The sequence below is a fragment of the Gossypium raimondii genome, chromosome 7 (assembly GCF_025698545.1).
Source record: "Gossypium raimondii isolate GPD5lz chromosome 7, ASM2569854v1, whole genome shotgun sequence".
Lineage (NCBI taxonomy): Eukaryota > Viridiplantae > Streptophyta > Magnoliopsida > Malvales > Malvaceae > Gossypium > Gossypium raimondii.
The window spans coordinates 30,558,351-30,573,138 of NC_068571.1; the positions used below are offsets into that span (position 1 = coordinate 30,558,351).

The 14,788-nt window shown below is 34.9% G+C and overlaps 3 protein-coding genes across 3 annotated transcripts in view; 1 reads left to right on the forward strand and 2 right to left on the reverse strand.

The window, feature by feature from the left end:
* The window catches only part of LOC105796626 (mitogen-activated protein kinase homolog MMK2), a 37,997-nt gene extending 36,024 nt beyond the window's left edge, over positions 1–1,973 (reverse strand). Inside the window, exon 1 of the mRNA XM_052633367.1 lies at positions 1,956–1,973. The gene's annotated coding sequence lies outside the window, so the exon portion shown is untranslated. The remainder of the gene's footprint in view (positions 1–1,955) is intronic.
* Positions 1,974–6,177: 4,204 nt separating this feature from the next.
* On the forward strand, positions 6,178–9,339 carry LOC105796616 (probable polygalacturonase). Its single transcript, XM_012626370.2, has 6 exons — positions 6,178–6,295; positions 6,389–6,724; positions 7,863–7,983; positions 8,081–8,255; positions 8,363–8,433; positions 8,533–9,339. The coding sequence occupies exons 1-6, from the start codon at positions 6,260–6,262 to the stop codon at positions 9,240–9,242; spliced, it is 1,449 nt and encodes a 482-aa protein (XP_012481824.2). The 5' UTR covers positions 6,178–6,259; the 3' UTR covers positions 9,243–9,339.
* Positions 9,340–9,534: 195 nt separating this feature from the next.
* LOC105796651 (mitogen-activated protein kinase homolog MMK2) lies at positions 9,535–13,736 on the reverse strand. Its single transcript, XM_012626430.2, has 7 exons — positions 13,599–13,736; positions 13,160–13,359; positions 12,418–12,547; positions 11,642–11,779; positions 11,162–11,494; positions 10,381–10,564; positions 9,535–10,137 (listed from the first exon to the last, which is right to left on the reverse strand). Exons 2-7 carry the CDS (start codon positions 13,324–13,326, stop codon positions 9,965–9,967), a joined length of 1,125 nt encoding a protein of 374 aa, XP_012481884.2. The 5' UTR covers positions 13,327–13,359; positions 13,599–13,736; the 3' UTR covers positions 9,535–9,964.
* Positions 13,737–14,788: the final 1,052 nt, after the last annotated feature.

Sequence of the window (14,788 nt, forward strand, 5' to 3'; positions counted from 1 at the left end):
CATGTAGCACACAAGGTTACTTTTCATATGTGAACCGCATAGTAAGAAAACTAAATTCCTAGGTGATAGTGCCTAATGACAACAACCATTGAACCCCTAGAACCATATCACACTCTTTGAGTGGTAGCACACAAAAATCAGTGTAGAATTTAGTCATGTGCACCTGCCATTTAATAGCTCTACATATCCTATAAGCTGTTAATATGGCTCCATTGGTGACAATAACCTTCAGTTTGTTCAAAGGGATAATTGGTAAGGCCAACTAATTTACTAATTTGGTACTGAGAACATTGTGAGTACTCCCTAAATCAATCAATAGAATAACCTTGGTGTTACCAATATTGGTAGCTACTCTCATTGTGTGAATGTTTTGAGAACCTTTGATGGTCTATGATGACATCACTAGACCTGTAGGAGAGTCTTTTCCCATGTTAAGATCTTCCAACAGGTCACTGCATTCTTAGTATTCTTCATTTTCCCCCTTGGCACTATGATCTAATAATAATTGATACAATTTAGACCTCATGTATTTATGACCTGCACTGTACTTGGCCCCCCACCATTAACACAATCTTTTTTTCCTTTCCTCTATTTCAGCTGGGGATATGGACTTAGGTGGCCCTCTGGTTTGGACTAGGACTATTGTACCACTGCCCCTATACCAGTGGTTGCTACAGGAGCTGAATTTTTAGGCACACTGGTGTATGTAGTAGGTAGTGGTGTGGTGCGTCCCTAAGTTCCCCAACTAGATAACAGCCCATTTCTAGGCATTCAATTAAGAATAACTTCCATTTGAAGAGATACCAGGAAAGCCCCTACCAAGGTTTTGGGTTTTAATAGCTTTACGTATTGACCAATATATATTCGCAAAATTCTAATGAAAATACTAAGGGCATACGATTCTTGTAACTGAAGTTGATTGAACAAACTCAGAAACGAGTCCTAGTATTGGTCTACCATTCCTATTTGCTTCAAAGCGATTAATTCAATCTTAGGGTCTTGAAAAGTTTGAAAACCAAACCTATCTTTCAAACTCTAAGCATATGCCTCACATTCCAACATGCGAAAACCACCCTGTTTTTGAGCATAAAAATGGTGCCAGTCTAAGGCTCGACCCTCCAAATACAACATAACTACCCTTACCCTATTGTGTTCAGGCACCGCTTTCGCCAGAAAGTATTTCTCAAGCTTGATCCACCATCCCTTAAAATACGTACCATGAAAGTGAGGGCGTACTAGTTTAGACGAGTTGTCATTTCTTCGCGGAGGGTAGCATGGCTTTTTTAGAGGGAACTTAGGTGGAGGGTCCTTTGGGGGGAACCCAAGTGGAGGGTTTCCCAACACCCCTTTCCCTTTGTCAGTAGGTAAAAGTTTCCCTAAGTACTGCTTAAATAAGCCTTGAATTTGACCTTGAAGTCCATTTTTTAGCTCTTCTTGGAGTTATTCCTTGATCTCCTTGAACCACTTAGCAATACAACTGCCCACCTAGGAGAACTCAGTATGAAGTTTGGTGACATCCTATTGTAAATGTGCGATGTCCTTCTACAAACGAATGGAAATCCCCTCCCTGGCCATGAGAATCATCAAGTTCTGATACGTTTGTTAGAAACTGATTTCTAGAAATAAAAAAAAATACAGAAATCGAGAAATAAAAGTAGAGAATAGAGAGAAGATAGGTTAAGAGAAAAACTTCATTTCATAATAGATGGCTCCTCCTACTCCCCTTCTACTGGTATTATACAAATAGGAGAAGGTTGCCTTGTGGGAAAAGAACAAAAACAGTTACATCTTATCATGCCAGCTGTCTCGATGCTACGCACTGTTTATTTAACTCTTAAAACGCCTCGTTTTGTTCCTCATACATCCCAAACAAACTGTTTCATTAAACCCTCATATAACGCATCGTTTTGACTAGTAATTAAACAGAAAACAAAATTTAACAGAAATTTAAAAACCTATTTTAGACCAGCTTTTCCTCCTATAACAAAATTTTTATATAGGTGTTTCGATGATTGTTTTTGAACTTGAGTCATTGTTGTAGATATTTTATTGTTTTGAGTCAATTTGGTAAAATAGCTTAAAGGTAGAAAAAAAAGAATATGGGGAGTAGAATTTAGGATAACATGTCGGTGGGTGTAAAGTATATTTTCTTTCTTAAAAAATTTCCCCTTTGGGGTTTTTCTAATGAAACATGTGTATGTGTGAATCTCCGGTGAAGATTCCACCTTTCAGATACACATACATGCCATTTTTTAAACGCCCTAACCTCCACCACAGCTAACTTCTCATTTCCCCCTGCGCCTGTTATTTTTTATTCTTGTTCTCGTTGTAATCGTTGTTATACTTTATCAATGACACTGCTAGTATGGTTGGCCTTGTTTGCTGTCTTTTGTCGCTAACTAGTCTATGTCACAATCGCTTTTCCTACCTCGATCATAATAGTTCATTCTTCTTCTCCCTCGATTCTCATCAGCCACAAAGAAAACCTTCAAAGATCGAATTTACTCTTCTATCCTTTTATTCTCTCCTTTTTTTTGCTCCAACTTTTTTTATTTATAAAATATTAGGGTAAACTATCAAAATAGTCACTTTTTTTTCTCAAGTTACACTTTAGTCACTTATATTTGAAATGTTACGTTTTAGTCACTTACGTTATCGTGTTGTAACATTTTGGTCACTGAGCGTTATTTGTCGTTAATGGTGTAACAGTAAGCTGACATAGTATGTTAAATCATCATTTCAAATGAAAATTTTAGGTTAAATTATACAACTGATCCCTATTTTTTTATTTTGAGTAATTTAATTTTTTTTTCTTTTATATTCTTTGAACTCTTTGTTTTTTTCTTTTTTCTTCATTCTCTTCTCTTTCTCCCCATGTTTTCTTTCCTTCTTCATTTCTTTTAACGTAGTTTTTCTATGTTTTCCATTTGTTAAAACCAGTCCCTATACTTTTTTTTTCTTTTTTTTCCTTTTATTCTTTCCCTTTATTTTTCTCTCTTCTCACATTCTTCACTGCAGAAACATAATCTTTACCCACCAAATAAATCAAATCATTGTTTCTTTCACATGATTACTAAATTGAATTTTACTCAAAACCGAATATCAATCATTCTTAATCAAATAAAGATTTGAATATAGCCTAAATTTGAAACTAAAATTGGGTCTAACTAATCAATATAAAAAACATATCCTTAATAAATTTTAAACATAAATTGAATTCTTTATATTCAAAATAATTTTTTTTTTCGTTTCTAAACTTTTATAGAATCGTGTAGATTATTCATTTCCTTTTCTTTTTATTTTCTAAAGAATAAATTAAGCAAACGGTAAAATTTATTTAAAACTTATTGGATATTCCAAAGCAAGCTTGATTGGAAGCCGAGCATGGATAAACTGAAGAAAGAAAGAGAGTATGAAATCAAACAGATTTAGGTGAAGTTGATGGTAAGTTTTGTATAGTGGTCATTTTAGTCATTGAGAATTTAGAGCTAGTTTGAAGAATCTGTGAAACAACATAGTTTTGAGAGGACGAGAATGTTGTAGGTAGGATAGATAAGGTGGTCGTGGGAGTTGATTAGGAGATTAAGGGAATGGACTCGGGAAACTTTGTTGAGGGTGGACTGCCCTAAGTCACGACTGGCGAGGTCTTCGAGTGAAGCGAGCTTGTAGACTAGATCATTGAGAGATCTAAATTAGTTCGTTAAAGTGATGATGGATGATGAGGGTTTGTAATTATGGGGTGAGAATATGCGAAGCAAGTTTTATTTTGGTTTCAGCTTTTGTCTTTTATTTTTTTCATAAACATAAAAAAAAAGCTTTAACAAATGGAAAATGTAGAAAAGATATGTTAAAAGATATGGAGAAAGGGGCGAAACAAGGGGAGAAGCAAAAGATACTGGAAAATAAAATTAAAAAAAGAAAGTCAAAAAAACATAAAAGAAAAAAATAAATTGCTCAAAATGGAAAAATATGGAGACCAATTGTATAATTTAACCTAAAATTTTTATTTGAAATGATGATTTAACGTGCCACGTCAACTTACCGTTACACCATTAACAGCAATTAATAGCTCAATGACTAAAATGTTACAACACGTTAACGTAAGTGACTAAAACATAACATTTCAAATATAAGTGACTAAAATATAACCCGAGGTAAACAAAAATAACTATTTTAGTGTTTTACCCAAGATATTATTTAAATAAAATATGTTATATATTATTTATTTCTCTTTTTAAATGTGAACAAAATTAACTTTTTAAAATATAAGAAATTTATCAATTTCTTAACCATGCTTGCAGAGTTTTATGTGCATCAAATAATTATCTAATTATTATTATAAAAATATTTTTAATATCTAAATAAAAGTTAAATTAATGAATTATAATAATTAAATAATGCAATTTAAGTAGTGATGAGAAAATCTTTTAAAGAAAATTGCTACACTTTTCCTTTTTTGCGTTATAATCATGGTCATTTTTGTTAAACATTCTTCTAAAGTTTTTCTTTTGAATAGTCTAAAAATAGGTCTAAATTTAAATGTCAAAAGACAAATCATTATACAGTCATTGCCTACAAATTCTTGAAATTTATAAATAAATAAAGTTACATTTATTGAATTATTTAGAATTAAGAATAAATTGATAGAATATGTCAGTGCTGAGGATTAAATGTGTAATTATACCAAATAAAAAGGGGTCACGCCATCATTCCCGTTAATGATTTAGTGAAGGATGTCCAAAACAGAAACAAATGATAACGTCCGTGATGAAAATAAAATTATTTATAATTGAATAATCTAAACAAAAACATGCTAATAATTGAATGATTTATTATATAATTTACGTTTTTAAAAAAATTTATTTTTCAAAAGCTGTTTCATCCTTAAAACTCCAAACGTGATCCGGCATTGCCACCCACGTGCCCGTTTGCATGGCGTGTAATTTCTTCGACCAAATAGCTCACACCTTCTTTGAGAAACCCGTTAGTTTCGAATATGAACCAAAAACAAAAGCCGAGTCGGAAACTGTTTGTTGGAGGAGACAAGACAAGGGCATTTCTTACATAGGAATGGGGATCACGTGAAAGTGCACTTTTAATGTTATAGAGATTGATGGACCATAGATAGATGTCTAAAAAGTGGCCGAAAGGACTGCTTATTTCAGTTCAGGCACCAGAGCCCCACTTATCGGCAAGGCCAGAAACGTTCATTCATTCACCTAAGCAAAATCTTTAACAATAATAATGAAAACCGAGACTGTCTCTTAGTTTTCATTGTTTACGTGAAAGCAATACAAATTTTATGTTTATAGGATTGCATTGAACAATATCGAACATCATCTTGAACGGGCATTGGGTGAAACTTGGAAGTAAGAGGAACCTGAACCGCTTAACCATCACCATGATGTTTTAGGTGGGTCAGAACTAGTAATGATCAAGAGAATGGAAGGGAAGGAAAAGGGAAAGGACCCACCAAATTTTACATATATATGTGAAAGTGGGTGGCACTGGCCGGTCACATGAGCAAAGAGGGAGGAGAGATTAGGAGAGAATAATTTTTTTTAACTATGGATGTCGTGGTCCATATAATGAAAGCTTGGATGCTTACATAAGAAAGTGAATTACTTTCTGTAGGGAGTGGCCAATCAGCAAAACAACCTGGTCCTTTTTGTGTCCACAGTTCAAGGAAAAAACTAACAAGCCTCCACGTTTCTTATAGTAGCCCCAAAGTAATGTGTATGAATAGGCAAGTTTTTATCATATTTAGAATACAAGTAGTTTTACTTTTATCATTTACTTAGGCTAGCCCCGAAAAGAAAATGGCTCTCGTTATGGGTTGTATCCTTATTGAATTGGACTAATGGCTTTAATAATGAGTGCTCCACGTTTGTTCCATTAACGCAAACCACAAAAAGAAAATGGTGTTCCAAATTTGACAATATAAAAATTTAACATTTGCTATTCTTTTTAAACCTATTTTATATGGAAAAGAATCTGGTCACAATTTCCTTTTCGCAAATTAATATATATTTGAGGGAGTAGTAATTTATTTGTCCCATTATCTGAATATTATTTTTTAAAGTACAATCATGATAAACAATGCTTCACTTTGAAGTAGGACAAGAAGCCCAATTGCTGAAGAAAGTGAACCAACCCATCCAATTTGAAACTGTACAACTCCCAGCTTATATATATACACCCATCATTTGTCTCTTTAGCACATCACATAGCAAGTTCTAGTCTTCACCATTTTCTGACAATGGAGTTGTTAGGGATGAGTCCGATGAGGACCAAAGTAAATACCCTTCACACCTTTCCTTCTTCCTTAGCTTCTCTTTACTTTTCCTCAGAAGTTACTCCAATGGGTACTTAATTTCTCTTCTTGCAGATGACCAGGATAGTCACAGTCCTTCTCTTGGTGGGTTTTATATTGGGTGTAAGAGGTGGTGAGGCCAGGAAAGGAAAGGTGACAGAGTCCTTTGCGTACACGGGGATAAGTTGCAGACGACACACTGCATCAATCACAGACTTTGGAGGAGTTGGTGATGGGAAAACATCCAATACTAAAGCATTCCAGGATGCAGTTAATCATCTCAGCAAGTATGCATCTGATGGAGGGGCTCAGCTTTATGTTCCTGCTGGAAAATGGCTGACCGGGAGTTTTAGCCTAACCAGCCACTTCACTCTCTATCTTCAAAAACACGCTCTTCTTCTTGCTTCTCAGGTTTGGTTATTAGTCTGTTTTTCGATTAAAGTTGCATCCAATTTCGTGTTCCACTATTCTAACCCCGTACCTCAAGTGGCTGGGATATATAAGTTTCATTCCAGACCAAAACAAGGCCATGAAAGATATTGACCAAACAATATGTGTTATTTTGGCCCTAAATACTGATCAGTAGTAGATTCGTGGGGTTGAATAAAACATATTTCTTGCCCTGTGGTTTATATCTTCGAAATGCAATTGTCATTATCACCCACAATGGATACATTGGAAATTATACATCTGGAAAATTATTTTCAGAAAATATCTATATAACAATTCCCTTTATCCATATCTATATACCCATAAGCAGAGGCCAATTTAGGGGTGCTAGCAAGGTACCGGCTCTCCCTAAATTTTATAATTTTTTTTAAGTTGTTTGAGTTTTGAATATTTTTATTTTAAAATTATAATTAGTGTTTTAAAAAATAACAAATTTGTGTTTGGTCCTTCAAGTTTTTCAAATTTGATTTTTTTATAAAATTTATAATTTTTAATGATAAATTTAGTAATATTTTAAGTTTAATTTGGTAAACTAATACAAAGTAGTATTTAAATAGTAATTTGATAAAAATAAAGTTTAATAGTTAGGTAAAAAATAAACTTAAATATTTATAATATCTAATACAAATTGAACATTTAACTTTCTTTTTTTTTCCTTAAATTTTGGTGTTTAAAATTATCCTAAATTAAGAATATCTTATTAGACATAATCGCAACCCGTGCCATGCTGAGCCTACTTTTAACATATATATTTTATATAAATATCTCGACCTCATTATCAACAATCTGCCCTGCATATAAGTAGAGAACAAAAATAAATCTGCCATTATGATATGAGAAGTTGGGTTTTAAGTGCACTTGCACCTAACGAAGACTCAGAAATCAGAAACAAAGATTGAATTTCTCTCGTTTCGTTTATTGATTGTTATGAACACACTGTTATTTGGGTGCGAAAATCACGCCCCAAATGCTTGTTTACTACCAACAGTTGGTGGGTTATTTTGACTTATGGTGATAGTATTAGGTAGCACAGACAACAGCATTTGCTTCATTTTATCTTAACCCTTACTCAACTCTTTTGACTAATCAATTGGTTTAGGATATGAAAGAATGGCCTGTTTTGAAGCCTTTGCCATCCTATGGTCGTGGAAGGGATGCAGCTGGTGGAAGGTTTACCAGCCTCATATATGGCACTAATCTCACTGACGTCATCGTTACAGGTTTAAACTATGTTCATCTGCATCAATCAATTTGTAGTAACTTAACTTTACCAAATCAATGGACCCTACATGAGTTAATTACCATCTGGTTTATCAGGGGCCAATGGTACTATCGACGGTCAAGGTTCATTCTGGTGGCAAAAATTCCACAAGGGAAAGTTGAAATACACCCGGCCTTACATAATCGAGTTTATGTACTCGGATACCATTCAAATTTCCAATCTAACCCTTCTGAACTCCCCATCATGGAATGTTCATCCAGTTTATAGCAGGTAAACCATTTTATGCTATCTTCAATCTCATCTCTCCACGTGTAAAAAACATATATGGGAGACGTGATTAATTCTTGGTTTTTATTTACTTGATGATGATGATGCAGCAACATTCTTATAAAAGGCATTACAATCCTCGCTCCTGTCAAATCTCCTAACACTGATGGCATCAATCCAGGCATTAACAAAAAAAACAACTCGACAATGTTTTTCAGAACATTAAATTTTCGTCAACTTCTAATTAGTGTTTGTTTTTCTAACATGTTTTGATGATCAGATTCTTGCACCAATGTTAGGATTGAGGACAGTTACATAGTCTCAGGGGATGACTGTATAGCAGTGAAGAGTGGTTGGGATGAATATGGGATTTCATTTGGGATGCCCACCAAACAGTTGGTCATCAGGAGGCTGACATGCATTTCTCCTTACAGTGCCGCCATCGCATTGGGAAGCGAGATGTCGGGCGGAATCCAGGATGTCAGAGCCGAAGACATCACTGCTGTTCATACGGAATCCGGGGTCAGGATCAAGACTGCAAGAGGGAGAGGAGGGTTTGTGAAAGACATCTTCGTGAGAAGAATGTCTTTGCACACCATGAAATGGGTGTTTTGGATGACAGGGAACTATAAACAACATGCTGATAATCACTACGATCCCAATGCATTGCCAGTGATTCAAGGGATCAATTATAGAGACATTGTGGCCAATAACGTGTCGATGGCGGCCAGATTGGAAGGCATCGAGGGTGATCCATTTACTCAAATCTGCATAGCCAATGTCACAATTGGAATGGCAGCTAAAGCAAAGAAGGTGCCGTGGACTTGCACTGATGTTGAGGGGATCACAAGTGGAGTTAGTCCTCGGCCATGTGACCTATTACCTGATCAAGGACAGAAGAAAATCGCAGCTTGCGACTTTCCGGCCGAGCCCTTGTCCATTGATAGAGTGGTGCTAAAAACTTGCACCTATAGGGTCAATCATATGTGATTGAATCCTTTAAAGTAAAACCTAAGTCGATTGTTACATGTAGTAAGATTCTCATAATTATCTTATGACAAGTTGCATCATATTATAATAACGTAAATGCATTCTCATACAGTGATGGGTTATATAGATCATCCCTTTAAAATTGCTTGAGAACTGGTAATACCAACATCGCAAGAATCACCATTCACCAGCATGACATACAATTTTTGTACACAACATTCTTATTTCAAGAAAAACAAAACCAGATAGCACCAATTGAACGAGATAGCTAACAGACCAGAATCAGAAGGAATTCCAGGAAGAGCCAGCTTGATGTAACCACTATATACAAATAAAGAAAAAAGAACAGAAGTTTCATCATAAGACTAGAAAGTTATAGAATCAGCAGATCAGAGCACTGAAGCCTTAATGTATATTACTGTACCAAGGAAAACCTACATGACTTTAGACTTAAACACATGCTCCACACGTGCATATTACTGGTTTACTCCTCAAGATAGAATGAACTGATAACAGCATCATCAGCTTGATTAACTAATCTCTCTAGCAAGCCTCCAACTAGGGGTCGAAGCTCATTCTGATGAGCAACAAGAGATTGAAAGTGGAATAAACTATCATTCTGTTTACGAGTATTCAAGGCCAAGGCACACAAATGGACTGATGAGCCTCTACATGGTATTATAGCACACAAGGCAATAGGTACACTATACAACAAATGATCCTCAATGAATTGAATCTGGATTGAATTTTACAGATTCTCTATAGATGAGCTCCTTGATATCTTCTTCGGTAAAAGATGGCTGCTCAAAATCAAAACTGAAAGGCCTTGGGCATACAGGCTCCTCATTGATGTCATGAAGAGGTGCCAAGTATGGGTGACATAGAGCTTCATCAACTGCAATAGACAATAAAAAGTTGTCAGCAAATGAAGAAAGGGCCTTAAGGTGGTGGAGAAGGAAAATTGGAGAGCAACAGGTGGGATAAAGAAAGGGATGATTCAGTACTGAGTATAAGAATCATGCAAATTGTCCAGTGATGGTAAAATAATTAACACATGGCAATTTGTGCTTAAAACAAGCTTAGAACCATATGAATCTTAATTGCGAAATACATGTAAGAATTCAGCAACTAGTTAAACCTGTAATGCGCCTATGCGGATCAAAGATAAGCATCCTCTCTAGCAAATCAACAGCACCAGGTGACGTGTTAGGAAATCTAACAGAAAAATTTTGCCTTGGGTATTGTGGAAGCTGTCTAACATATCTTCTGGCATTGTCACTTCGAAGGAACCCAAGGCTGGAATCATCAGGTGAACCTATAAGCTATTCAAGACAAAGGAAATCATGCAGAAATTTAGCATACTTTGTTCAACTTCCATCAAAACAAGAAACTACTCTACACCTTTGGAAAAATATCTACAGCGTCTCTTAGGCCACAATTGTCAATCGGATACCAGCACTAATAAAACACAAATAAATTAAGATAGGATGTCAATGCGGAGTCCATATCGATCTTACAGAATTGCAAACGAAGGTAAAAGGAGGAGAATGAGTTAAAAAGCAAGTCTTCAGACAATCACATACTCATTACTGGGAGATTTTGATTTTGTATTAGACCCTACAACCTAAATGCTCAACCATTTAACTACTAGCTCAGATCCAAGGTAACATTTCTTGGATGGCCCTGACTATTGCCGGTTTGACCTCGTTAGAATACAAGATCATGCAATTTCACTGAAGAAGCAAAATACTTCTCAGAATCTTACAACCAAAGGGTGAAGAGGAACAGGCCAAAACATAAACCAAATGGCATGGTAGGACGCAATTAAAAGATCTTCACACTTCGAGAAAAATGCGAAGTGTTAAAAGAGAATCTAAAGAGGTTTCCTGTAGTTTCTAGTGAGAAATTCTGGAAAATACCTCTGTGATAAGCCTCAACTGATGCACATAGTCTCTTCCAGGGAAGAGGGGCTGCCTGGTCATCATTTCACCAAGTATGCAACCTACCGACCAAATATCAATTGCAGCAGTGTACTCAGAACAATTTAGAAGTAATTCTGGCGCTCGATACCAACGAGTGACTACATATTCTGTCATAAAATCAGTTTCAGATGTCGTCCTTGCAAGCCCAAAATCCCCAATTTTAAGGTCGCAATTAGCATTCAGAAGCAAATTGCTGGGTTTTAAATCACGATGCAATACATTTGCAGAATGTACATACTTGAGCCCTCGTAAAATCTGATATAGAAAGTACTGCAAGAGTGGAACTGCATGATCAACAATGGTTCTAGCTTCCAAACAGCTAAACATAAATCATTTGATGTTTCTAACTAAATATGACAAAAGACAGTAGGAAGATCCTGTTATATATTTATACAAGGGGATGGATTTGATACCAACCCGACAATGATCATCTGTCAATTGTTGGTCAGATCGTATGATTTGATGAAGATCAGTGTCCATCAGTTCATAAACAATGTAGACATCATTAAAGTTCTCCCTCTGCGGAGGCCGTATGATGTCTTTGATGGCAATCACCTGAAGAAAAAAGGGACTGACCAATCAAACTATAATTCCACAACCAGATATTACTACTTCAGTGTACTCTCATGCCATTATTAAGATGCATATACAACAAGTGAAGGAACGTTGTTAACCAGACCTAAGAGTAAGAAACCAACATAAATGTCCTCTGTTGGCCGTAAACTTGCAAAGATGAAAGCATTAGTCAAGCCAGAAAAAGGAATTCTGGTAGTCATACACATGGCAAAATGTAATGTGCTCCAGTTTCATTGAAGCATATAAAGACTGATAAGAACAATTTTTATGAACAATTTTTATAAGATTCAAGAGAAGCCTGGGTAGATAGTGCTTTCTAACATGAAATGGTAAAATAGTGTTCATGCACAATATCGTAAGATTGGCCTGTCCTTAAAGGTTCAAAGTTACTTTAGGGTTAAAAGATGATCTTCTCAAGGAACTCAAATCAACAGGAATGTTAGCCCAAATCCCTCTAAGTACACAAATAGGGACAAAATACAGATATTGTTTAGCCATAGAAACCTGACCTTGTACAAGCAAGAAGCCTAACAATTAGGAGTCTACGACTAAAACAACATTATTGAAACGTCCATAAAAAAGTTAAACATGGGAACTATGAAGCCAACAGCACTTACATTCTCATGATCCATGTGACGAAGAAGCTTGATCTCTCGCAATGTCCTTTTGGCGTCAATCCTATTGTCAAATGCATTACCAATTTTCTTGATAGCAACCTCCTCACGTGTCTCTGAATTCAAAGCAGCACTGACAAAAAGATGGGGAAATCAAATCTTAGCCTCACATTGTTAATAACAAAATAGACAGCAAGCCAAATGAACAGAATGTTAGCTTTCTTTCAATCTTCTCAGCCTGAAAGCTGGAACCTAAAGTTATTCACTTCAATGGAACCCAAGAATTTGGCAGCTTAATTTCATCAAAAACGATCACACTGCCAAATACCTTTTATAAACCGTATTACCCAGAGTTTTCATTTTCCTCAAGTATCCATATACAAAATATATTTGGACATGGCTATAAAATTATGGTCCTCGAAATACTTGTATTAGCCACATACCCTTGTCTAACACTCAGTCCGGGTAACATACTCAAGTTTGATTACAGCGCACTAAACCTAAAATTGGAATTTAAAAGGGGGGGTGGGGGACTACCTAGCCTGTTTGATCATACTAGTAACTAACTAATTAATCAAGAAACTGGAATCTAACAAAAGAAAAATGATCACATATTGACCTGTTGAAAAACTATCATGCTGAAGCTCTAAGACTAAGACAAACCCAGAAATTGAAATAAACAGGAAGTGAATCGAACTAGGAACTTAAACCGAAACAAAGTTAGAAGGGGAAAAAAAGATCTTACCAGACAATACCATAAGCACCACGGCCGACGGGGCGAATAGGAGGGGCGTATTTTCTGGAAACTTCGAAGTGGTTACCATAAACGTTGTACAGAACATAGCGTCCACCATGAGTTGGTATTCCTTTGATGCTGTGGTCCCCTGAACCATAGCTTGACTCCATTGACATGCCGGACTCCAACCCAGAAAAAAGAAAGACTTTCTGCAGTAATGACAGGTAAAATCAGAGAGGTAGAAAAAGAAGAAAATGGGGAGTGGAATTTAGGATAGCGTGTCGGTGGGTGTAAAGTATGTTTTCTTTCTTAAAAAAATTTCCTTTGGGGTTTGTCCTGTATGTGTGAAGATTCCACTTTTCAGATACACATATAGGCAAAGTTACTGTTATTCTGGTGTTCATAGTCAAATGACTCGTTAGTTAAAGTCTTAACAAATTCATATTACCTAAAAACTCGACTATTATCTTATTTCTGCCTGACAGATGCTTCAGAACAGCACTGTTTTTATTTTCTTTTACAAAAGTCAAAATCTTTGGATTTATGTTAGGAAAATAAAAATGTTAACTTTTAGATTATGAAGGCTGCCTCATTTCCTAACTCTTCATATCTAAAGTTGTTCAATTATGTTCAAAGATACATTTAATATGGTGGATGAAAACATCATGGTAATTAATTCTATCAACTCATTGTTGTTGGAACGCTGCTACATTATCTTTAATAAAAACTATACTTCCAAAATTATGAAAATAACTCTTTAAAATTAAATTTTGAAAAAAAAGTTGAAAATGTAATTTTTCTAACTTTAAATAAAAACTTTAGAAATGCAATAATAATTTATAAAATGAAATACGTATTTAAATTTTAGAAAATTTCAAAATATATAATCCAAAAAGTTTGTAATAAAATTTAATATTTTTCAAGAATTCTAAATTTAAAAATTCAAAACAATGAATCAAAATTTTTAATTTTAAGAATTGAAGGTTTTTCTTAATTTTATAATTGGATGTTCATCTCTTATGTATTGAAGTGTTTTTTAAGTGTATATATAACAAGGGAAAAGTTTGAGACCATTTATAAATGTTGGGAATAAAATTTAGCTATTGGAAGCATTATAAACGTACTTGTATTGATACAGGTCACGAGATGTATGGGTAGAAATAGACTGTGGACTTGTATCTATACATAGCACATGATGTATGGGTAGAAGTCCTAGAATTTTAGAAATTTGCTTTCTAACTTAGTTGCATTGATACAACAAGGTTAGAGTATTGATACTACATCTAGACTTATATAAAACATGTCTTCGAGTACTTCTACAAATCTCTGAAATGCTTTGAAAATGTTTAACAAAATTTTGTAAAATTATTTTCACCAAATGACATAGAAAATATAAACAAAAATTTATCTTAAATGTTATTATATCAAAAGCTTGGAACTTCAAAACTAATAGACACTAATATTAAATATTTAAATATTAAACTAAACTTTAAAAAATATTTTTCCATTAGCTCCTCCCTAACTCTTAAAGTAAGAGGATAATGTGTATTAGCGCACTCGAAGTCACGTCCTTCTGCACTGACAATAATATTGATATCAATCAAACTAAAACTCAACCCATGTATTATCTTAAAAAAA